Consider the following 25,119-nt stretch of genomic DNA (forward strand, 5'->3'; position numbering starts at 1 on the left):
AGTCTTAGCATAGTACAGTAAGTCCCCTACATATGATCATTCGAGTTACAAACGTTCGAGAAAACAGACATGCGTTTTATATATATATTTATGGACTTACGAACAAACTGGACTTATGAACGAACTCTCGGAACAGAGGTGTTCAAAAAATTAATACACTTTTCAACATAAAAAATATAGGCCTTTTTGATGATCACATGATAACACCAACAATGATGCGATTACTGACATCTTTTAAAGAAACAAAATACTACTAAGTCTGAAATAAATTCCCTGCATATAAAAATGTTTTACAGCTCCCTATCTGATGAGTGTTAAATATTTCCGGTTTTCCTAAAAAAAAAATACTTAATTAATGTACTGTATTATTAATTTAGCAGAGATCTCAGCGCTCCCCAAAGTGTGTATGTGTGTGTGTGTGTGTGTGTGTGTGTGTGTGTGTGTGTGTGTGTGTATGTTAATGCTCCAGCTAAACTACTGTTCAGATAATGCATTTGATTCATATCTTAAACTCCCTTTATTTCACTCCTCCACCAAATTTGCCGTTTCAGTATCTGGGGGAGGGGGATGTTCTTATGTGAGGTCACATTTAAGATTAAACTTACTAGGCAGAATGCATGACAGGTGTCCTTTCTTTACGAGAAGAGCCTTATCTCTCACAGCCTGCAGTTGTTAGCAAAGCAAACAGTTTATTTCAAATTCCAGTTATCTGTTTACGGTAAATAGACCGGTTACCTGTTCCACTTGCCTAAATACTCCCTATGACAGAAACAAATGATTGTGGACCCCGGGCGATGATGATTTATCTCCCACGCCGCATAACCGTAAAAACAAGCAGAAGAAACAAGTTTTTTTAATCATGGGATCGCAGGGAAAGCAATAAACAGCAGTAAGCAGCCTCCAGTCTGCTGGTTGCTAATGAACACACTAATTCACTCGCTCATAGACAATGTCTCGTGAAGAAACGCCACGGCTGCAGACATCAAGCACAGCAGAAAAATTCATCACCATGAGAAAGTGTTGTTTTTTTTTAAAGGCAATTAAAGATAATACATGTATCTTGCTTCCATTCATTGATTATATTATGTTTTATACTCCTTTTTTTAACAGGACTTGAACAGGAGAACCAGATGAGGGAGGAGGTAAAGGCGGTTTCAAAGAAGAAAAACACAGATATGTGATTCAAACCTCCAGCCCTGGTGGTGTAAAGCGACAATGCTAAACGCTATTTTAGAATGTTAGAATTTGTTATACTTATTGTTTGAGCAGTCACATAAGCATCACAACAACGCAAAACAAACAAAGATACACATTGGTGATAGTGACTGAAACACTTATAGCCTTAAAGCTTTAGCCATCTAAATGATTTACGATTTACAGTACAGATCATTCTCAACCTCAGCCTAATTCATCTTAAGGCCACTGTAACGATTTGAAGAAACTGGGACGTTTCTATACTGAAACATCCCTGGAAGCAAATTCACAGGTACAGGTACGCCACAAGAGCAGCCAGAAGCCTTCAGGATGAGGAAAGCAGCATGCTTGTGAAAGCCTGAAGCTGGAAGGCTGAGACTAAGAGTGCTGGGTGGAGCGGATGGCCGGCGGTCATGTAAAATGAATTTCACTGCAGAGATCGATACATGGAGGAGTAAAGTGCTGCACTCACAGATGGCTTTGTTCCAGACTCCTCTGGAGAAGTTAAAGCACAATGATATGAGCTGCAGGTTTATCCATACAACACACACAGAACAATGTACGACTTGGACGCACTGGTTTCCTCCCTGGATATAAAACCGTCCTGCTCAGGAATGGAAACTTTATGTGTAGTTGAGGAAACCTATTAAAGCATTTAAGGCAGGTGTGTTACAGCTCTGGCCAACTCCAACACTTCAGTACAAGAAGCCCCATTAGGAACTAAATCTTTTTTATTTTTTGGATTGTTTTCCCAAATTTTCCCCTTAATTTAGTCATGTCCAATTCCTCCATGTCACTAGGGGGCTTCCACATCCTGGCTACTACTACCACTTGGTCGGGATGGCCGAAGACTATCACGCGTTTCCACCGAACCACAAGACACCAGCCGACCGCATCTTTTCGAACTGCTCATTTATGCACCGTTGGGGGCGTCGTAACACCTTTGAAGGACAGCGCTACCCGATCCTTCCACTTGCGTGAGTTTCCAGGCGCCCCGCTTGTAGAGCCGTGATTAATGTGAGAGCACCAAGTACCTCTCAGCACTAAGTACCTCTCATCCCTCCCCTCTGAGAGAGCTCGGCCAATCAGCTCTCTCTAGACCTCCGGCTGCGAGAGGTTACAGGCTCACCCGGGAATCGAACTCGCGATCTCCGAATGATAGGGCGAGCACTTTACCACTGCGCATTATTGCTTCGTGCTTCCAGGTTCGGGGTCTGTGTGCAGGGAGTTTACATTGTTCTCCCCAAGCTTGGTGGATTTTCTGCAGGTGCTCCGGTTTGACATGCAGAGTAGGCTGATTGGCGTTCCCAAATTGCCCATATTGTGTGAATGAGCGTATGAGTGTGTATGTGTGCCCTGTGATGAATTGGCATTCTGTCCAGGGTGTATGCCCTAGGTCTCCTGGGATAGGCTCCAGGCCCCTGCAACCCTGTTTACGGGGTAGAGCAGTATTGTCGATGAGTGAGTGAATGAATGAGTGTATAGAATTGCAATTCTCACCTATTAGCTAGCTCGTCCCTTTCACATGCTACCTACCGGATTAACACTTTCTTCCTTCAAGACATCTGAAGTTAATCATCTTCACCTAAGTTGAGCCAAAAACCCTGGCAGAAAATGCTATCTTCCCTCTTCCACATATATATACGCTCATATATACCTACGATTGTGTGATAGTGTTGCTTTGATTGACATGCGAGTAAGCATATTTGTTATTGCTCCTACTAATAAAGCGTGGCTAATTAGACTCTCTCGGTTGAACGAAACAAACAAGTGTTATGTCGAAATACGCTTATGCTTCTCTGAAGCATGAAAATAAACATAATCGTTGTGTGATGAAAGGTTTTATATGTGATTAGACAAAAATAATTAAATCTTTGTGTGCATTGTGACAGTATACCGTCTGAAAGAGCAAATACACCAGTACCTGGATAGACTGACTGATGAAAGTTCCAACAAAGGAGTCAAGATGGCTTTGCAATGCTTAAGGCTAAGTGGAGCCACATTTTTAGAAATTACCCAGCATGCCATTCTTAACGCCTGCCCCTCGAATCCGATCCCCATCAAATCTTCCTGAATGGCGAACTCGTGTCCTGGAGAGGCACGAATATGGAAAGTCCTCACTTTTATATCGGTCTTTTACTCCGCAAGGCTTTTAAGTCACCTACCAAACCGCACTCTCAGACTCCATCGCTTGCACTCTTTTGTCCTGTAAGGCTTTGAAGCCAATTTAAGGCACACTCCCACTCATGATCTCTCGCTCTGTAGGGCTCTGAAATCACTCTCAGGCCGTCTCTGCTCTTAAGCCCCATTAGCTGTCAGATCTCAGAGGAATGAGAAGGATGATTTAAAGTGAACTGCGGGCTATTGAAAGATGAGATCCAGTACACAGTGGCCGTCACAAAAAACGAACGCTACACACGGTCAACTTGACATGACCGACAAGGGCAAACCTTGCCCTCTGACCTCCACCCGACTTGGATTTCTCAAGGTTCAGGTTTTTTTCACCTCCCATGCTGGTAGACTGGCTATTCAAAATTTCTCCTAGGTGTTAACATGCATGAAAAGTGTTTGTGCATAATAAACATGTTTTTGCGCCAGTGTTCCCATGATCCGGATCCACCGTGACCAAGGGAGAATCCAAACGAGGCAGGGTTAAGGAGTTGGTTAAAGTGTTGGACTGCTAATCGGAAAGTCCTAGCACCACCAAACTGCCTCTGGTTGGCCCCTTAACCCTCAACTTCTCAGATGTATAACGAAAATAAAACCACTGTCGCTCTGGATAAGGACGTCTGTCAAATGCAATAAATGTAAACTTAGCTCCAAACTAGCACAAATTACTTCTATGTACATTGTATGCAAATGTATTCTGGGTGATTTTACCGCAGATATTTACATCACTGCGTCATCACTAATCCGTCCAAAAAAAGGGAAATGCCAGGCTTCTCGCATAGCAAGAACTGCATTAGATAAGCATCTAGTTTCCTCCAGCAGAGCCTGAGAAGCTGATGGCATACTGGCAGCAAATAGTTGATCAGCGGGAAGCAGAAGGCACCATGTCGACATTCAGGAAGAGGCTTATAAATCAGGTTTCGAGCGTTCCAGCAAGCAGGAAATGCCGCCTCGCTTTCTGCACCCTTAGTCTCTCGAGCTTGACCGGTTTTTGGAGAGTATGGTATGTTTCAGCTATAAGAATGGCCAAGAACAGTCTACATTCACATACTGTAAAAGAGGGAAACCCATGTTTTCTTTTTTAATAATTTTTTTTACTTATGCACGCTATACCCTGTGGGTGAAACAACCAAACTGAAGGTAACAGAATTGTTCTATTGTGCTGGCAGATGTCAATCTTTTCTAACGAGCCAAAATGTTGGATTTTTACTAGGTTTTATACCAAACATCATTGAAACTTCTTGTACCTTTTTTCCCCCCTCCGGTATCTGGCAAAAAGCCCTCGTGACATCCTGGCTGACTCAGTAACATCTTCTTCCTCTAAGCCTTAAGTTCCAACACCCTGCTAAGCCCAAACAAATAGCTTCACTCAGCCCTGTTCATCTGTTAGCTCATTATTAAAAGAGTTAATTAAAAACCCATGACTGTGGGGCACACGGGCGCTGTTCTTGTGACACTGAGGTTGTACCGCAGCCAGATTTTTAAAGAGCCACTCAGGAAAAAAGAAACTGCTAAACATAGTGGCACCACAATATCAAGATTTATACCGTAATATTGATATTAAAACAAAAGTTCTGAAGTAAAAGCATTGTGAAAATGATTATAGAAAATTATTATTTTTTTATTTTAAAGAATAAAACAATAGCTCGTATCGAAACTAACTGCTGAAAAACACAAAACAAGGTCAGTTGTGTAAAAGTGTAAAATTGGGCTTTGTTGTACTACCTTTTACTCACTTATCGTCTAGTATACCGCTCCATCCTGTGCTAATCACTAAGCCAGCGTGCCACCTAAAATGATTTATTTTGATGTATTGTATAAAGTGACATGAGTGATGTAATGTTTTCATGTTATGGACGTGTCCGAATCAGTCATCTATAAACTACAGTATGTAAAGAACATGTTTAAAACACTTAAAAAAAAAAAAATTATATATACTTCCCACCCTCCCCCCTATATTCCTATGTTTCTATATTTTGTAATATTTTTATTATGCCCTTATTTGTACAGCTTGTTTATTTTACTAGTTAAATTTATTTTCTTTCGTATTTATTTTTATTAATATTTATTCCTTATATATAGTTTTTATTTTCTTTTTAAGGTCCCCGGCGGTCGTACAAGCATTTCACTGCATATCGTACTGTGTATGACTGTGTATGTGACAAATAAAAATTTGAATTTGAATTTGATGTTTAAATAATAAATGTTTAACATAAAACATTTAAAAAAATATCTATTCTTTATTTTTTTATTTCTTTATTTATTTTTAATAATTACTGTTATTTTGTTCTGGTCCTTTGCTCGTCTTTTCTTTTTTGTTCTTTTTTATTTGTAGTTTGAGGGTCAGCATTAGAAAGTTTACACATTATAAGCAGGTTTGGTATCCCTAGTGTATCTGTACTGTATGCCTGGGACACAGGTGTGTGTAAATAATTCTTTCAAAGCCCTTTGTCTAAGAAAGGGAATCAAAATACTCTGGCAGAACGATTTGGTTACACTACTGATGAGGTGATGAAATTTTTTTTGTTAATATGGCAAAGTGTTATTTAAGAAGATACACTACTGTATATGGACAAAAAAAACTATTTGGCCAAACCTGTATTGACATTGCACTTCAATATGGAGTTGGTCATAATATGGAGTGTTTCATAAATTCTGTAGAGCATTCATGAGATCAGGTGCTGATTGTGGACGAGATTGCCTGGCTCGCAATCTCTGTTTCAGTTCATCCCAAAGGTGCTCACTGAGGGTGAGGTCAGGGATCTGTGTTTGGGCCAGTCAAGTTCTTCCACACAGAACAAAACTGCTGCCACAAAGTTGGATGCATAGTGTTGTCTTTAAGAAAGACGAGATGTCTTGGTATGCTAAAGCATTAACATTTTCCTTCACTGAGGATAAAGGGTCTAATTGAATCTGATTGAAAAACCTGATTTCTGCCACTACTATGGAGCGGGATCAAATTTGTTTGAAGGACAGTCCATGAGTAGGGTATCTACTGTATGGATGGTGAAATCAGTCAAAAAAAATAATGATTGGAAACAACCTTTGGCGCGGTGGTGGCTCAACATGTTAAGGTTCTGATCAGAAGGTCAGCGTTCAAGCCCCAGCTCCACTAAGGGCCAGACCTTGTCTGCTTCAGGGGTGCTGTACAATGGCTGACCCTGCACTTCGACCACAGCCTCCAGATCAGGCTGGGATTTATGCGAAGAATGCAAAAAGAAATTCACTGTGCACTACTATATATATGTGATGAATATATGCTTAACCTATAAACTGTTAAATAGTATAATGATTCTTATTTCTGCTGTACAGTTTATAAAAGTAACAAACCACTTTAGGATGTGAAGAACAATCCAATTCGGGTCAAGTGCTATAAATGTAAATGTAAAATCAATCAAGGGATTAAAAAAAAAAAAAAAAAAAAAAAAAAAAACTTTACTTGTTCCAGTAAGTCTGTTAAAATCAGTCCTGCTGTTAGCTATCGCGAGCCAAACTCAAGTGTTTGCCCAAGTGCTCAAGTCAAAGACAAGCCTTCACTTTTTTTTCTGGCTTTAATTGAATTGACCAGCACTGAAACAGAGCTCTGTTTGTGCATAGGCTGTGGAACATGCCAAAACTGAGAGGGCGGAGTGCTGCAGAGTGTATGCGCGTGTGCATGACTTCGCGAGTGTGTATGTGAGCGGCTTCTTGTTTAGCTTGGCTCGTCGTCTGGGCATGCAGCCGGACCGCCGGCCTCTGAGGCTCGTCTGAGAGGCGTATTGTGCCCTGCCAATTTTAAATGTCACCCACTGATTAACAGACAGTGCCACACAAGCCGCAGAGAACCGGCGTCCCGGCTTTCACTGCCACGGTGCGGGGGATTACAAACTTCGCTCTATTTATTAACTTCTTTACCAATCAATGCTAAGGGTTCGATCGTGCTCTGTGGATTGTATATCTGGTGCATGCATCTACGTACCTCTTTGCCGGAAAGATAATAGGCCGAGAGAAGTCCTCCGACGAAGCGGATGTTCACTTCAAAGACGGAGATTTCTGCGTTCTGCAGGGAATAAAAAAAAAAGAGAAAGAGAGAGAGGTGATTATGTGTGCTTATATGGAAATACAGTGACTGAGTCACTACCAACTGGAGCTGACAACAAGATAAGTGTGTGTGTGTGTGTGTGTTAGGTTTAAACATGGTGTTTCTCAAGTACAAAAAGAAACAGACTGAGCTCCTGTGGGAGAGACCGCATACACAAACAAGCTTGCAGCACAAAGCTGTATCCAAGCCAAGATCTTTCCTTAGGACCTGTAAAAGCATCATCACTGGCTGAAATAGAAAGAAAAAAAAAAAAAAAAAAAGCAAAACAAAACAAAAACAGCAGCAATGCCAAACTCACAATGAGCACCGAGTTACGGAGTGGAGGCTCGAGAGAATACGCTACTCGAAGAAAAATGCCCTGCTAGAGGAGAGCATTATTCCTCCCACTACACCTACCATTTTTCTCAATGCCATCCTTTGGAGCGAAGCCTAAATAACGACCCGGGGAAAAGAAACCTAAAGAATATTTATGGGGAAACATTACACAAAGCAACACGCTTTCTGAACTTCTTTTAACAATGGGAAAAGCTGCACTTTTGAAGTTAAAACAATAAACAAGATTAATGGGCGGTGCTGCGAGAGCAATCACGTAGCGCGAATATCCTGCGAATTTGGGAAAGAAAAGGAGAAACGATCCGAGAAGGCCGATCCGCGCGGAACGATTTGTCACAACGATGCTATCGCAGACCAAATCCGCTACATCGCGTCGGCTAGAAACGGTGAACAGCAAGATACGTCCTGTTTTCAAGCTAAAACCTTGAAGTCTTATTAACCTCGGCTAACTCTAAGGCGTCTTAAAGGTTCTGTATTCCTGAAGAGAAGTATAAATAAATCACTATTGTACCTTTAATGGTTCTCCAACAGCAAGAAAAGAAAAACGTATAAAAACAAAAACACTTAGGCATGCTTATGTAATTGTTTAAAGAATAAGAGGAATGAAAAAAAGTTTTACTAAGATTTACACTGGAAATTTACACAATTTATATATATATTTATATATTTCAAATTTATATATATATATTATTTACACATAAATAGAATTATGACATTTTTTCTAACATTTTTATATGAAAGTAAAAATCTTTACAAATTTGGCCCTTGTTTTATATATTGATACAGTTTCATACTAGGGTTGTCAATATTAACAGGTTGACATGTGTATTATATATTATATTATTATATTGTATATTGTATATATTATGCAACTTAATCAAATGACCAAATTTGACCCTTATGGCCTCCCATAACCGCATCGCATATCATAATCTGCTGACAGGTGATTAGTACACTGGTGATGCTGAATGCTGAGTCGGCGGAACAGACGGGTGGGGATATGAGGTTGCTGCTGAGGTTGTTACATAAACAACCAATTACTTAATTCTACCTTTAGGCCTTTAGTTGCGGTAAAACATTTGTTTCCATTTCCTTAAAGTAAACCACATAACTCAAATGAGAATCTCTGGTCTTTGTTTCACTAAAGCTGTAAGTTGTAGCTATATACAGTTCCACCTTATACACTTGATCCACATTACAAACGTACAAAAGACCTCCTGAATGCATTGTAAAGTAGTTATGACTTTCAGGTTCTCTGAAAGGACTCTCGCTGGCGAAAACAAATAAAACCGAACAATGTTTGTACAAAACAATTTTTTCATGGCAGTGCCAGCAGCTCTGCAGAGAGCATGACACTACATAGAGGTTATCCCAGGTCACTTCAGAACACATGGGGGTTTAACGATGAGCTTCAGCATTGCCTGGAACGACAGAAGCACCTGTTCGCTCAAACGCTTTAAAAATTACAGATGTTGCGGATATGTATTCCGCAGCTGTAATGGGCAGTGAAGCTTTCCTGCCCGTTGTGTTTTACATACCAACAGTGACCTGCCGAGCATAACTGATCAAATCATGGTGTTGACAAAGCAGAAGTGCCACCATAAGACACCTGCGGGTTAATATTTCCTGTTGTTAGTGGCTTAAGGGCAGGAAACCTGCAGGAACATATGTTGCAGATGTGCAAAAGTGAAGCTAAACATTTACAAACATCCCTCCCATATACAGGTTGTGAGATATGACTTCCGTCATGACTAACTATCAGCTACTATAATTATTATCATTATTATTATTATTATTATTATTATACTTATTCCGTAGTCCAACTATGGACTGTGAAGGTCAATAGTAGTCCTTGTATTGATTCCCAATTGTACGACCGTGGTAGAGCCGTCGATCAACATTCACACGCACTAGCCTAATCTGCATGTTTTTGGACTGTAGGAGGAAACCGGAGAACCCTGAGGAAACCCACCAAGCACGGGGAGAACATGCAAACACCATGCACACAGACCCTGAGGTGGGAATCGAACTCAGGACCTGGAGGTGCAAGGCGACAGTGCTAATATTATTATTATTCATTTATTTTATTTTTTTTCTTTACACATATCAACTTAATACTCAATCTGGAAATCAATAGCTAGTTCACTGGTTAACCCTTAAATCTGATCCCCCCCTAGTTTGTTTGTTCTATTTCCTATATTGTGTACCCAATTGGTAAAACAAGAGAGGGAACTAAAAAACAGACAGCATGTGCATGCACAAGGTACTCAAGTGAAGAAAACGAAATGAATAAATCACGCTCTCTTCGGGTGAGGTTCACGCGAGACGCTCAGAAAGAGTAACAAAACTTATTTACGTAGATAACTTTGAAAATAATTTGAAGAAGAATGATGAAATGTTACACAGGGATGTCATTACATGGTTAATTACTCTGGCTTTTTTTTTTTAATTGTTTTTTTTTGTGTGCATGAGCAAACCCGAAACACACACGCACACGCACACGCACACACACACACTTAGTGTAATAACACATAGCCTTGATATGGTTTGTCTCTCTCTTTCTCTCTCTTTCTCTGCTAGTGATTTTTTGAGAGGTTGATTCCCAAGCAAATACAAATCTGAAATTATCTGAAATTTCACACTGGGGTGAAAAACAACACCCGCTTTCGCTTCAGCAGCCAAAATTTCAATGCATCCACAGACTAATGACAATGGGGCTGGATATTGCACTCTACTGTATAATGAGACTAACACTAAGAAAATTCTCATTTACACAATCATAAGGGGTGTTCAAGTCAAACCGGGACTTTTTTTTAATAATGCACAAAAACAGAACAGTCCTAAGGGAAAGAACTTACAGGAATGACTGCGGTGGGCGCTGAGCCTCCTAGGCTGGTCCTAGCTTTTATTGAATGTGGAACATTTTTACCGTTCAAATGTTTTACTGCGGCCACGAGTCTCATCACCGTACTGTGCATGAATACTTCTGTAAACGTTAATCGGTTTCAAGCATTCATTTATGATGAGTCCCAGTTTCACTCGAACACCCCTAGTATTTCCTTTACTCGTGTGATCAGCTGCTTCCTTATGTTTAAGCTGAACCAAATCTCACCCAAATTGCTTTCCATCCCAGGCCTATTTTTAAATGACTGCGTGAAAATATCACGTGCCAGTCTATAACCAGTGTTGTGTGTAACGCGTTACAAAGTAAGTAATGTTAGAGTACTTGGATTACTTTTTTGATGTAACGAGTAATCTAACGCTTTAGTTAATTTTTCAAAAATGTAATCCGTTATTTGGACAGTTTATATAATCCGTGAGCCAGACAGCAGTGATTCCCAATCCGTCATCCTACAAGCCCCGCCCCCATTACCCCCCCGTTGTTATACCCCTATCTCACTTATGCGGTTTGACTATGTGAGGACCGACGCGCGGAGAGATGGAAATCTAATCACAGCGTCAAAACTCGCGGTAAATCATGATGAACCGTACTTACAACCACCGCGCGAGGCCGCGTATGTAAGATAGGGGTATTAGTAGTTAACAGATTATAGTCCAAACTTTGCTGAGTGATGATGGTAGAATAATTATAAAGGTCTTGACTAAAACAACATGCATGAAGAATCACAAAGGAGTTTTCATTTTCTGCAACGGAAAAGTACTCGAACTAGTTACTTTTATCAGAAAGTAACGCTGTAATGTAACTGATTACTTTTAATTTTGTAATGCAAAAAGTTACTTTAAAAAGTAACGTCCCCCAACACTGCCTATAACAAAAATACACAATCGCATCGCTGTGGTATAAAAGGAACGAAACACAACAAGAGCATGCTGCTAAAAGAATATAATCACCTTCAGACCATTATCGCCACCGTGCCATTGATTATTTCTCTACAGGCGCATGCCCCGGAGTGTATTGTTCTTTAATTAAAAAACGTCCGACTTTCTTAAGCCGTCGACATGCAGGGAACCTGTGTATGATGTATTAGAGTGCACAAGGTCAGCAGGGAAGAAGCAGGGAATCCAAATGTGGCTAATGCACCATGACGGAGCTCCGGTGGACTCGGCAATGACGTGATTATTTATTTAGCTGTGCAGCTGCGCCACCGCGGTACCTGAATATCAATGCGAAAACTAATCAAAACTCCCTGTGTAAAAAAAAAAGAAGAAGAAAAACAACCCACGCACACACACACACACACACACACATGCACGCAAACACCTGTCTGAAAATCGAGGCTGCTAGAAGCTTACTCTAACACGCATAAAAGCTGCACTCGCAAGAACATCAACCGCCTTCGCATGTTCACTTTATTTATGAGGCTCTTTTCTCATCACAAAGCCTTTAGGAAAAAAAAAAAAACATATTGAGTTTCCTATTTATATCCTTTTGTAATCAGGTTCAGTCTGCTGGCAGGGGAACATGTGTCTGTGCCGTAGCTCGGAAAGGTTATCTCTCTCAGGTTGTGTGTCCAGTCGCTCATTACAGCGGTAACACTGCATTTCAGTCCCCCCATTCACCCGCGGCTTTTGTTCCTTCTTCTGCTTTTCAAAGGAACCGCACAGCACCATGGCACTGAATGACAGCTCACTCTCACTCACGCTGCTGAAATAAATGCTCCGTCTGACTAGTATCGCGCTGAAAGTCCAGCCTGGGTCTGTCGCCGCCTCCCCCTCGCCACCACCACGGCAAAAAAAAAAAAAAAAAAAAAAAAAACCTTTGGGAAGCTTTAAAAACCCTCCTGTATTCACGACTAGAAACAAAAGAAGATATAAGCGACACCATCTGATTGTGTTTAATGCAGCAGGTAATTGGAGCGTCTGAAAGGTGAACGGAAATTATTTTTCTTTCAAAATGCCTTTCAAACCAAGATGACATTTCTATATATTTTCATTTCATTACCCGACAAAAAAAAAAAAAAAACTTCAATCAGATTTACTTTTAGACAAAACAAGTGCTGATTTAAAATTATTTTTATGTTATACATTTAATGCAGAAATTTGTGGCCAAAGAAGCTACTTCTGAAGTTTACGCAACATAAAAGTGACCGAACTTGCTTCCCTAAAAATTTTAAGCTGTTTTGGCCGTTTTGGAGAGATGTTTTGCCATAAAAATGCTTTATACGTTATACTGTCTCGCTTCAAACAACAATCATTAGACCCTGGTGGTCTAGTGGCTAGGATTCAGCGCTCTCACCGCCGCAGCCTGGGTTCGATTCCCGGTCAGGGAAGTAAAGTTTTGGGCCAGGGGTAGCTCAGTGGTTAAGGCATTGGACTACGGTTCGGAAGATCACAGGTTCAACCACCAAGTTGCCACTGTTGGGCCCTTGAGCAAGGCCCTCAACCCTCAACTGCTCAGATGTGTAATGAGATAAAAATGTAAGTCGCTCTGGATAAGAGCGTCTCCTAAATGTACATTTAAAACACAAATTACTCATATTCATATTTCATTGATACTAACATTTGTCTAAGCTTGTATAAGCATATGACCTGTAAAAATTGTTTCATAGTTTTTTAGTAAAACCTTAAAAAGCAGGGAAAAAAAAATCTGTAGTATCCGTAACCATGTCAAATTCATGTGTCCAGGTTCAGGTTTATGTCTTTTCATGTGAAATCTAAATTGCCCAAGTTTCATCTGAATGACAATGAATATCATTGAAAGATTTGAATTTTAAAAAAGTTACGGACACTACATAAAAAGGCATAAAACTGTATCTAGCAAATATGTTTTTTTTATTCATCTGATACCATATCTAATATAACCATAAATGCATATTTTTTTTTAAGAAAAGAAGCATTAAGTATTATAGAAAAATGATGTCATCATATGACACTATTTGAAAATTCACTTTTTCACACAGGTGTTCTGGCCGGTTAGTTTCTCCAACGCACTCTCAGACACGCTGACCCTCAGCAGCACAGACCGAACTCGCTGTTACCAAGAGTTAAGATTAATTTGCAAAAAAAAACAAAAAAAAAACATGCTTCAGACATTTTTAGACATCAAAACCTAAATGTCTAGCCTTTTGGAGACTTGAATATTAATGATGGAATCCCACGAGACTTGTGTCACTTTTATTGTGAGAATTGCTGGAGGGTAGAAGCCAAAAGCCTTTCAATTAAAAAGTTTGTTAATGCTCTTTGTACAAGCGCGCACAGTGCAACAGCTTTGTTGCTTTCTCATAGAAAGAGACTTTAAGGAGTCTCGGAGTCGATGTGAGAGGATAAAGAACATGGAGAAGTAAGGAGCTCTTTCTTAGACACCTCTTGTTCTGTGGACTTTCGCTTCAATGGAATGGAAATGAAATTAATCAATAAATAATCTTTTTTTTTTTTTTTTATTAAGTGTTTGTCGTTTCGTGAGTGCTGTTGCCATGGCAACTTTCTTGCGCATCACAGAGCAGAAACTTTTTTTCAGTACTCTTTTAAAAAGGTTTGATCCGAGCTTTGCTTTTGCTGATTTGCCAAGACTCATCAGACATCAGTGCAGAATTTAGGCACTTTAAAACTTTAGACTGAGCCGTAGCAAGAAGCAAAGCTCATCTATTTTTCCCTCTTCCTTAGACTTAAAGGTGACGGATAACCAATCCAGCTGTTTCGCCCTTAACGTTGACTGTAACCTTTCAAGTCGTTTCAAGAATCAGACCTTGAGGCTAAACAACTGAATGGAAGTTTTTGGAAAAACAACCATCTTGAAGATTTTAACAACTAAAGAGCGGAAGGTTTAGCTGATCATCAAAGCTGATTGGAGAGAGACATTGGCGGATGGTGAAAGGTGCCTCTTTCTCGCAATGCCGCAAGAATGATCAGACATCCGGTGCGCAGCAGGAATGCAGCAGCACCGTAATCTTAACACTCTGGATGCACATGATGGATTAATGTTGAGTTTCAGGTTAAGTCACCCTTCCAGTTCCAGTGAACAATCAGGACTTTGTTAGAAATGTTTTTTTTTTTTTTTTTTTTTTTGCTTACAGTTTAGATGTGAGCTATAAATAAGCAGCAAGTGCTCAGGGAATTTTTTTTTATTTTATGTTTAATTTAACCACATTAGAAAAGTTGAAGTTAGCTATTTTGCTTTTTTTGCAAGACAACAAGTTCCAATATAATTCATAATAGAACAATTAGTTCCGACCCCGTAATCTGATTGGATGAGAGTCATTCCACTAGTGGTGATTATAGACAGTAAAAGCACTGGGACGTTTAATATTTATCACTCTGTGTCACAGGTGTTCCACATCTAAAATAAGGACATATATACTTTTTCACCTTTATGTAATGTATAACAAAACTATAGTGTGTTGCATTTCTAAAATCAAGGAGAAAACGAACAGAGTAACAAAAACTCTCTGGGTTGAAGGTTACTTTCTAATATAATACACCCTATGTTTATTTGAGTCCTCCTCATATTTATGAAATAAAAAGACGGACTTAAATTATCCACCTGCAGCAAACCAACAATGCCGTCTGCTCTTGTGTACCGTCGTCCTTTTATCACGTGTACTGGAGCGTGCAGTCAGCGGTCAACCTGAATTAAACCTGGGGTCAGAAAGCTCAACAAACCGTGTGCCCGCGGGTGTCGCATATCGCCGATTGAGACGCATATTGTAAGCGATACACAAAATGTAACACGTTTACAAGATCACCATAAACATCAGTTTAGAATTACAAACAAAAAAACTAACTAAAATAAAATACATTTAAATTAAATACTGATGATTTATTTTCCAAAGCCACAGCGAGCCACAGCAGAGGGATAAAAGAGTCACGTGCGGCTCTGGAGCCGGGGGTTGCCGACCCCTGGATAGACCAAGACAAAACAAAAAAAACAAAAAATGAGCGAACATTTTAATGCATAGATGTTAGCAGTCGGTCGTGGGTGAGAGTAGGTCTGTGCGGTCTTCAGTATTGGATAGAGGGGAGAGCAGCTGCTTGCCAAAACCCACATTCAAAACCAGTCAGGGAAGCAGGTTCTGATATGGTTATGTCATCTTCAACAACAATCTGTCTACTTTAGTAATTGCGTCTAAGTTGCTCGTACTTGCTTCTGAACTGTCCGTGTTTCTCACGACGTACGAATCGCACAGGCTTCTAACACAAGACTGAATCCCAAATCCGTGATCAATAGTGGTACTTGTGTGGAACAAAGGATTGAACTAAGCTCTACATACTGTAGCACTCAATCCATTCAATCCAGTTTGGAATTCAACTCTGCAACTCTGGAAGTTGACGTAGCTGATATTCTGAAGTCAAATAAGTGGAAAATAAAGTAAATCTTATGAGTTTCTCCAGACTGTTTTACAGAGAACATAGATTTTAAAACAATTTTCTCCCCTGTTAATTAAACGAACTGTCAGTCGCGGTTAGTTAGTTCCACCAGCCGTTAGTTCCACCAGCCGCAGTAGGATATGCGTTCCTTGGAAGAAGCAAAATAAAGAAACAAATCATAATCTGTTTATAATAAATGGCGTTTGTGGAACTGTTGGATGAAATATAATGCAATTATAATGCATTATTATATATCACACCCGAGGTTGTGCTGTTGTACTGAATATCAGCACTGAACTGATGTGATCTTGTTTAATTATAATGCATTAAGTTGCATTACTACTACTATTATTGTTGTTTTTATGATTATTATTACTGTTATTATTAGTAGTAGTAGTAGTATTAAAAGCAAAACAACAACAACAACAACAATAATAATAACCCAAGTATCCCATCATAAGAGTTTCACAAGACACTGGAAGTTAAATAAAGGGTATAGATTTACTACAAAATGCAGATACAAGAGGATAAACATTTGTAATAATAATAATTATTATTATTATTATTATTATTATTATTGTTAAATGAAAAGGTTAGCAGTCTAAATGATGGTGTCTAATATGAAAGCATGGGTGTGGCTTCATACTGAAATGTTTCTAACACTAATTTACTTAAATAAACGTATGAGTAATACATGATGCCACGCCCAGCCAGAACTTTTGCTAGTAACTCATGTTGTTGCCTGTTTAAATGTCTCGAACAAAGATATAATCTTTTCAATCTATCAATCTTCAGCTCCACACTCCAGCCCAGTAGGTGGCGGTACAAAGTAGAAAAATACATTCTGCAAGTACTTTGTGAAAGATAGATGTGGTCTTAAAAGCTGTGATGTGTGTTTTAAAGTTCGAGCTGTTTACCCTTTGAGCTACCGGATTGGTCAGAGGAATCGTTTAAGCCAATCCTTAGGAGTCGCATCACAACGGATTTGCATATAAACGAGAATCTCAATCTCCATGTTGATTGCAGTGCTGTGGCTGAAATCACAGCTTCTCGTCACTCACACACACACATACACACATAGGAAAGCAACGCTCACGCTTTGCCTGCCAGTGTGAACGTCAGGTTAGAAGACATGAGTAGCATCTTACCATGTTAAAGTCCAGATTCTTCTCCACCCACTCGGTGGCGGCCTCAAACTCGTCGTACATCTCCATGATGTAAAGGGTGTCCAGAGCATCCACGATTGTCGCGCCCCTCAGACTGCCTGCGAACGCAGAAAACCATCACAGTGAGAAAGCTGTGAACTCTGTAAAAACCAGGGTTTTAACCGGTCCAGCCTGGTGATAACACCTGATAAGAGCCGTAAAGAGCTTTACGATCCGAAGACTCATTTGTGGAATGAAAATCCTGCTCACAGGGTAAAGCAAGGGGGAAAAAAAAACAAATCAGTGGGCTGTAGAGAACATTATGTGTCACCTATAGCTTTGTGTAAGCAGAATCATTCACAATATTGCAAATATAGGCATTGCTGTAGTAACACCATCCATCATGATGACTGCAATAATAATACTAATACAAATAATAGTAAATGTTTACACTGAATCCAACAGTGTAATCACGTTCAGTAAATAGCATAATGATAATTAATGATAATTATAATTTAAAAGGAATTAAAAAGGAATTAAACGACTATAAACTAACATCAGAAGGAACAAGGTTATTTGATTTCTGTTTAGTCTTTTGGCTTGATAAATAGATTTGAACATGTGTCTACTGAGGATTTGTTGGCTTCAGCCTCTGACAATGAATTTATAGTTTAGTATGTAAATGCTTAGCCTTTAAGCCATGTAGACAAATAATATCAAAGTTTTATGAGTTAATGGCAAGCAACATTTTAATAATCTTTTCTACATTCTACAACTTTACTGGCTTTCAAGAAAGCTGGAACTAAACAACACTCTAAAAGTCTAAGTGTGGGTGAAAGTGCTAAGACAATAAAAAAGATTTGAATGTTGCTCTAAAAAAGAAAATAAGATGAGTACAAGATAGATTGAGGTGGTTAAGGTGCTAATTATACACACTGAAAGCAATAAACAACCCAATTAGAGTTCTGCCTTTTTTGTATAATTTCTATCTCATATCTTTTAACATAAATACATGCAGCTTTGTTGGCTGGACGCCTGAGCTGCCACTAAAGGGTACTGCAAACATCCCCATGTTCATCTGGTACAGTGCAGAAAAGACAGGGTCATCCAACCAACAATCAGTCCATCCACATGTCTACCAAACTATCCATCCATCCATCCATACATTCACCCACATGACTACTTATCCACCCATACATCCATACATCCATCCATTCACATGTCTACCTATCCATCCATCCATCCCTCTGCTGACCTTTCCAACCATCCATCCATCCATCCACCTGTCTACCTGCAGTATGTACCTGTCTACCTTACTATGCAAAACTTCTACCTAGATAACTATGACTTTCTTAAACTATCCATCACCTTCATCATCTCTACTCAATCATAAATCCTAATCCAACCATCTGAGTCTAGAAGTAAAAACATGACACGTTACCTTAGCAGCACAAATCTCCTGCTTACACAGGTGTCAAACATACAGCTGTAAAATCTAATGGAGCAAATAGGAGTACAGCTGTTTGAAAACACGTAGTAGAGAGGAAAAACATGCATTCCACAGATGGTTGGAGAGAGAACCTAATTAGAAGCTACATTAAAACAGAATTAGCAGCACTATTCATTTGGTACCGATTACGTCCCTGACAGGTGGGTCTCGAATCTTCTGGGCTTTAATTATCGAACCTCTGAAGCACGACCAGTGATCGTCTGGCAGTCCAGTCTTTGTTTGCCCAACCCGACACACCATGAAAAACACTGTGTTGGATCTTTCTGCCAATGGCCACATACAGAGGTTATGAGAGGACATTTTTCACATGAAATGTGAAAAGTCTTTTGTCAGCGCTCTTCCTGTTTTTCAATTTGAGGCACCAAGAGGTGAGAGAGTCACCCCTCGTGTCACTCTGTCCCACCACAGAGCTCACATCTGGATGTTTGGATACCATTCCATTTCCTGGTGCCTAAAACTGAACTTTGAACTTAAGAACAAAAACAAATATGGAAATCCAAAAAACAACGTACAGAGTTTTGCTAAAGATCAGCCTCCATTTCTCAGTGCGTAGGATGTAAAAAACCCTTTGGCTATGATAATCTGTTGTAAACAATAACGCTGTCTTGGTTTGATTTGATTTGATTAGATTTTTGAGCGTTGCGGTTTTCAGTTTGATACACATACAACTTGGCACAGGCTTTTATGCCGAATGCCTTTTCTGCTGTAACCCTCCCATTTTATCAAGACTTGGGACGGGCAATGCATCCAGTACTGGGGTTTGGGTGTGACTCTATTCTGATACAACAATTCTCAACAAAAGATTGATTAAGTTGCTTGATTTGACCTAAAACTCCTAGCATGTTTCTAACTTTACAAAAGTAGCATAAATAGAACTAGAACCAGAACCAGAACTACCTGCTCTTATCTTTTCAGCTTAAAATGACGATGTGATTGATGACAGCTTTCTTTTTCACTACCAGCTTGTGGATTGTAAACGGTTGACTACTCCCAGGAAACTTTGCTATTTTTGGACTAGCTAAAATCACAAAATATCTGAGTTGAACGATGACGCCTCAACATCCTGACCTAAATGGTGAGGCTGAAACAATGTCATTTCATTTCAGGAGACCATGATCAAGCATGAAACCCTTGTGAAACACTTCTTACGCTCAGGGTTTTCTAAAAGCTGGCTTAACTTTTGTTTATACTATTAACTTTGATAAGAACTTTCACTTCAAATCTGGTTTGTTTGACTGAGATTGTTAAGTGAATACAGTGTTAAGGGAAAAGAAAAATCAATCCCACGGGTCATCTGCTACAATCCAATACTGTGTATATCCTAATTCTGGTTACGAAACATAGTATAAAAGTTTTAAATACTGTAACTACGCGAGTAGTTATTGAAACTTTTAAGGGGATTGCCTCCAAAGCTCCATGTTGTGAACTCATTATCCCAGTGGGAAAGTGCACTGCAGAGCTTCAATATTTGGTTGCTAGTGAAAAGTTTCTATGTTGAAGTTTCAAGTTGAAAGTTGTTTCTAATTCAACATAATAAAATAATGCTACCCAGTTAAGCTGAATAATAAGAAATTGAAAAAAGACTTGTTTGTATGGTTTAATGTTGAAGAAGATCATTGCTGGCGCAGCAAGCGATTTGATTCAGCAGCGCAGTATCAGTATCAGTATCGGGATTGAAGTGTGTTATCATTTTTGGTTGTTGGCCTAATTGTCTTCGGAGAATAGAAAAACTTAAACAGTCACTGATTCATCAGGTCACTAAGTAAAAAAGAAACCAGAAACCTTAAATAAGGCATGGAGTGTGCCTACTGTATGACATTCCTGAATTAGTGTGAAACAAATCAATTAAACTGTAATAAATTGTCCTTTCAATACTGAGTAATCTGTCAATTGTTGAATTGAATAACCGACTATTTAACCTCAATTTCCATTTCATTCATTTATTTATACAGTGCTTTTTACGATCGTCATTGTCGCAAAGCAGCTTTACAGAATCAAGAGAAATGAGTTTGAAATGTGTATGCGAGGAAATCTGATTGTGAATTACAGCACGGCCGCCCAAGTACCCTATATCAGCCACCCTTTTTAAAAATCTATCCAGGTTCCCTCTCACGCTACCGTTCCTGTAAATGATTATTCTGCTACCGCAAGAGCGGTGTACTAAAAGGCAGTAAATGCAATGTATGCCAGCTGCCGTATAAAGAATAAGAAGGATGGTTGTACACAGTTTCGCATGTTGGACGAGCTCTTCTTTTAAAAACCCAGGAACATTTATTAACCCTTAAAACTCAAACGGTTCAAACTGATCAGTGCGGCAACGCAGCATCCTTTAATTACTAGTTTAAGTAACTAAACGGAGGAGGCTATAGGCATGGTACTGTGCATGTTGTGTAGAACCGAAGTTGGCATTACATTTACACTGTGTATGGGAATGTTGTCTCAAAAATGTAACAAGCATAAAAACACATGATCTTATGAATCTGTATTTATGTATATTTGGGTATAATTATGAGAGTAAAGCTGAAAGAAAACTGTGATGGAGCCTGTGACGGTGGGGAGCAAGTGATGGGAGCCATAGTCAGGTATGTGGGAAAGGCCACACACCTGAGGAGAACGTGGATGATTAGTGACCGTGTGGTTCTGCGAGCCTGCGAAATAATAACGGGAAGAGCAAAGCAGAAGAGAGAGAGAGAGAGAGTGAAGAAGAGCTCAGAATCCAGCAACAAGGTGTGTGCACATGTTGTGTAATTCACTTAAAGTGGCACAACTAGAAATAAACACCTGGTTCACAGCGACACACAAACACTAATTAGGCACATTCCCCTCGGGGGCATGTTCTTTCCTACCTACCTACTTACTGACTCTCAATCCCTTCACAAAGCAGCACTTAACCACCCCACACCACCATACAGCCTTTCTTATCTGATGTTTCCTAACAGCTGTTTTTGTTGAGCTACGAGTGAAATGCTCCCAAACATTGGAGGTCTATGTTCGTGAAAGTGCAACATTGAGTAACGTAAGGAGTAATATCTGCTATCTCCTCCAAAAACATGCGGTTTAAGCAGTTTGGCATTTTTAAATTGGCCATGGTGTGTGAATGTTAACCAGAGGGCTCCTAAGCTGATCAACATTCAATTTTCGGTAGGTACAATGGTCCCTATTGGCTTCCACGGTCCCTAACTGGACAACAGAGGTTCCTAGATGGATGGATGGGAATGTCTGCATGTCAACGTTAGAGCAAAAAGCATGTGCAACAATGTCACCATGTAATTGATAACTGAATTTGCAGCCCTAGTCGCTATGGTGTCGGATTATGGAAAAGTTTATTATTTATTTATTTATTTATTTATTTTATGTTTGTTTTATTATTTATTATCTTAAACAAGACAATTCTCGATTTGACTGAAGGCTTTAATCTAAGTGAAAGTAGCTCATGCTAAATGAAAACATTCTATGATCAAAGCGGACTAAACTTTTGCTGAATTAATTAATAGAATTTTTAAAGTGTGCTGTTGTGGTGTGTTTCTTCCTTTCCTTTTGTTTTACATAAACCCTATTTACAAGTGACTTTCCTGTAAAAAAAAATAAATAAATCCCTACATTCATTATAAACTGCAATCTGAAGAAGGTGCCATGCCAATATATCGAACCTCCAGCAAACCAAAATGTGTTGAACAACAGCTCAGCTCATGGTGGACATGAAGGTCTACATAAATAAGATAAAATAAAATAAAAAAACTCCTCCTTATATACGGTGTAGTGCATCTTGGCATTCTTTTCTGTAGTAGAAACCATGCAAATCGACTAAAGTCAAAGAAATGTTATGCAAACAAAAAACAAGCAGGTATGAGTTGGACATCTGGGAGTCAGCTGTACAGTAGCGCTTGAGTCTTTGTACTGTACATTGATTTTCTCTCTTGTTAAGTAGAAATAACTCAGATATCATAAATTCGCCCTGCACGTTCCAGAGTTTAAACGCTTCAATCTGTTTTATATATATGGAAAAAGTTTCTCTAATGCATTCCTAGAGAAACCCAGAGAAGCTCAAGCTTAAATGGAACACAATCTATTTCAGTTTCTATTAGTGCAACATGACAGTGGATTCAAGAACTCATCAACCTGAATGAAACAAACATTTAGAATAAAAGCTGAGATTTTACAAAATGATCGTACAATTACATTTAATTCATGAAAACTGCCTTTATTACCTGTACACTAAACAGGGATTCTGTAACGGACATGAAAGTTGTGTATAAACATAATCATGTGAAACAGTACTGTATGTGCATGTACTTCTGTATGAAAGCATGAGGCGGGAAAAAAAGGAAATTTTACGCAATTGTTTTTGGGATATTTTCATGTTTTTTGTTTTTATTTATGACTTTACAAAACCCAATACACAGAAGGAAACGCATTTCACACTTCACTTAGTTTAGCTAAACAAAGCAGCTGTCTAGTTGTAAAAGCGCACTCATTTTCTGCCTCCAAAGCCAAAGTACACACACGTTGCCTCACAGAAGCAGGCTTTATTAGTCACACACACACACACACACACACACACACACACACATTACAGCATGGTGAAATCCTTGTCCCAGCAAATCCCGGCTTGTAAGAACGCTTGCTCACAATGTCGCGCTATTCCTGGATCAGATGCTCAAGGGCTCGCCTGGATTGAACCCCTGACCTTCTAGAGCTTTTACCTTTGCACCACAACTACTATGAAGATTAAATTCCTATTATTAATTATTAGACTTTATTATTATTATTATTATTATTATTATTAGATGTGCAGTACTGTGCAAAGGTCTTGATCCACCCCTCGTTCCATCACATGAAATTAAATGATGTAGATTCACTGAAAGAAATGGGAACGAATGTTTCGGCTGCAAGATGCCTAAAAGTGCTTATTTATGTAACAACAATGTGAGCAGCAACCTCATTTCCCTTCTCGTCATTTCCCAACAGTATACTAATAATCACCGCCTCATCATCTGTCATCATCTGTACCTGTATCTCACTGGTTCATGGATGATTCATAGGTAACTGTGTGACTCAAGAAACAAAAATCGTTCCTCTGAAACTGTGCGGGTTCAGGGACTGAGAGAGAAAAGCATGCCAAAGATGGAAAGCCAAAACGGGTCTCTGAGAAGCCTGGAGAACTATTCCTCAAGGCTACATTCAAAATATAAGAAGGTCCTTAATATCCATTTTGCTTTTATTTCATTTGCTACAGTATTAAGTGTTGTTTATTTATATATATAAAGGCACTCCTATTTCAGCCTGTAAATCCCTAAACAAAAACACCATTTGTTAGAAGAGCGACCCCAACACACACCCTTGCAGCTCCCTTTATGCAAATCTGTGCCTTACAACATAACAGATTATATTTGCATACTTTTCTTTCATACTTTCTCTCACTGAATAATGAAAGAGAGAGAGAGAAAAAATGAAGCTGTGATAATGCTTCCCAAAAGATGACATCCAGCCCTTCTGTTCATTCAAGCCACAGACACACACTCACACACACACACAAAAAAAAAATCAATTTAATGCAGATCGAGCAAAATAAAAAACCATGAACAGTCGATTCAGTGAACAAATAATTCGCGGACTGGGATCGGATCAGTCGGCATCCCAGACGGTGCCCATCTCAGCCAGGGCGGCGTGACAGATGGCAGCCCGTTTTAACTTTCTGAGAGACAGACATCGGCCAGAGGATCTAGATGCTGGTGCATCACTGCATCAGTTTAGGAATATTTGAGAGGCTGAGAGAATTGCCATGGCGTACAGCAGCACGGCTGTCCCATGTCGAGCGTTTATTTCAGGCTGATATATTCTTGGTGCAAGGAGTTAATTAACAGCACATTTTCCCCCCTGACAGGTCCGTATAACCACCTACAATTGTCGTGGGTGTCCCTGTAGGACAGGCCTGGCTAACAGTGCCGGATCTGTGTTCGCACTGGCTGGCGAAATTAGTCCGGCAGCAAACCACCATTTTCCAATCATGCGGCAAAGTAATGAGGAGGACAAAAGGCTTCATGAGAAAAGCTCGTGTTGATGGGGTGGGATCACTTAACTGGAATATGGTTTTAAAAAAAATAAATTCCATTTGCTGATCTTACGTTGCATTCAGTTCCTCTTTCCTGTGCACAGCTTCCTCTAAAAATGATTATGCCAGCATTTCAAACCGAGAGCTTCCTCTCAAACTGCCAGAGAACTCTTAGTAAGCACTCGGTACGAAGCAGGCAGGCAGGCAGGACTCGGGATATGAGATCAGCAAGCCGCGCTGAGGGAGAAGACACCAGGCCTCATTTATCCAGCAAATATGTGCGTTCCAAACTCGACTGAAAATATATATTAAGTTGTCCAATAATTTTTATTCACTCCCAGGGCATTGGTGGCTCAGTGGTAGGTTTTCT

At 39.5% G+C, this 25,119-nt stretch overlaps 1 protein-coding gene across 1 annotated transcript in view; it reads right to left on the bottom strand.

Annotated features, from left to right (window-relative positions):
• Positions 1–25,119, bottom strand: part of man1a1 (mannosidase, alpha, class 1A, member 1) — a 110,211-nt gene that overhangs the window by 55,299 nt on the left and 29,793 nt on the right. Inside the window, exons 3-4 of the mRNA XM_053488716.1 lie at positions 17,191–17,306; positions 7,322–7,402 (exon numbers count right to left, since the gene is read on the bottom strand). Of these exons, the coding sequence (XP_053344691.1) occupies positions 7,322–7,402; positions 17,191–17,306 (197 nt within the window). The remainder of the gene's footprint in view (positions 1–7,321; positions 7,403–17,190; positions 17,307–25,119) is intronic.

Source organism: Clarias gariepinus, chromosome 27 (assembly GCF_024256425.1).
Source record: "Clarias gariepinus isolate MV-2021 ecotype Netherlands chromosome 27, CGAR_prim_01v2, whole genome shotgun sequence".
Taxonomy (NCBI): Eukaryota; Metazoa; Chordata; class Actinopteri; order Siluriformes; family Clariidae; genus Clarias; species Clarias gariepinus.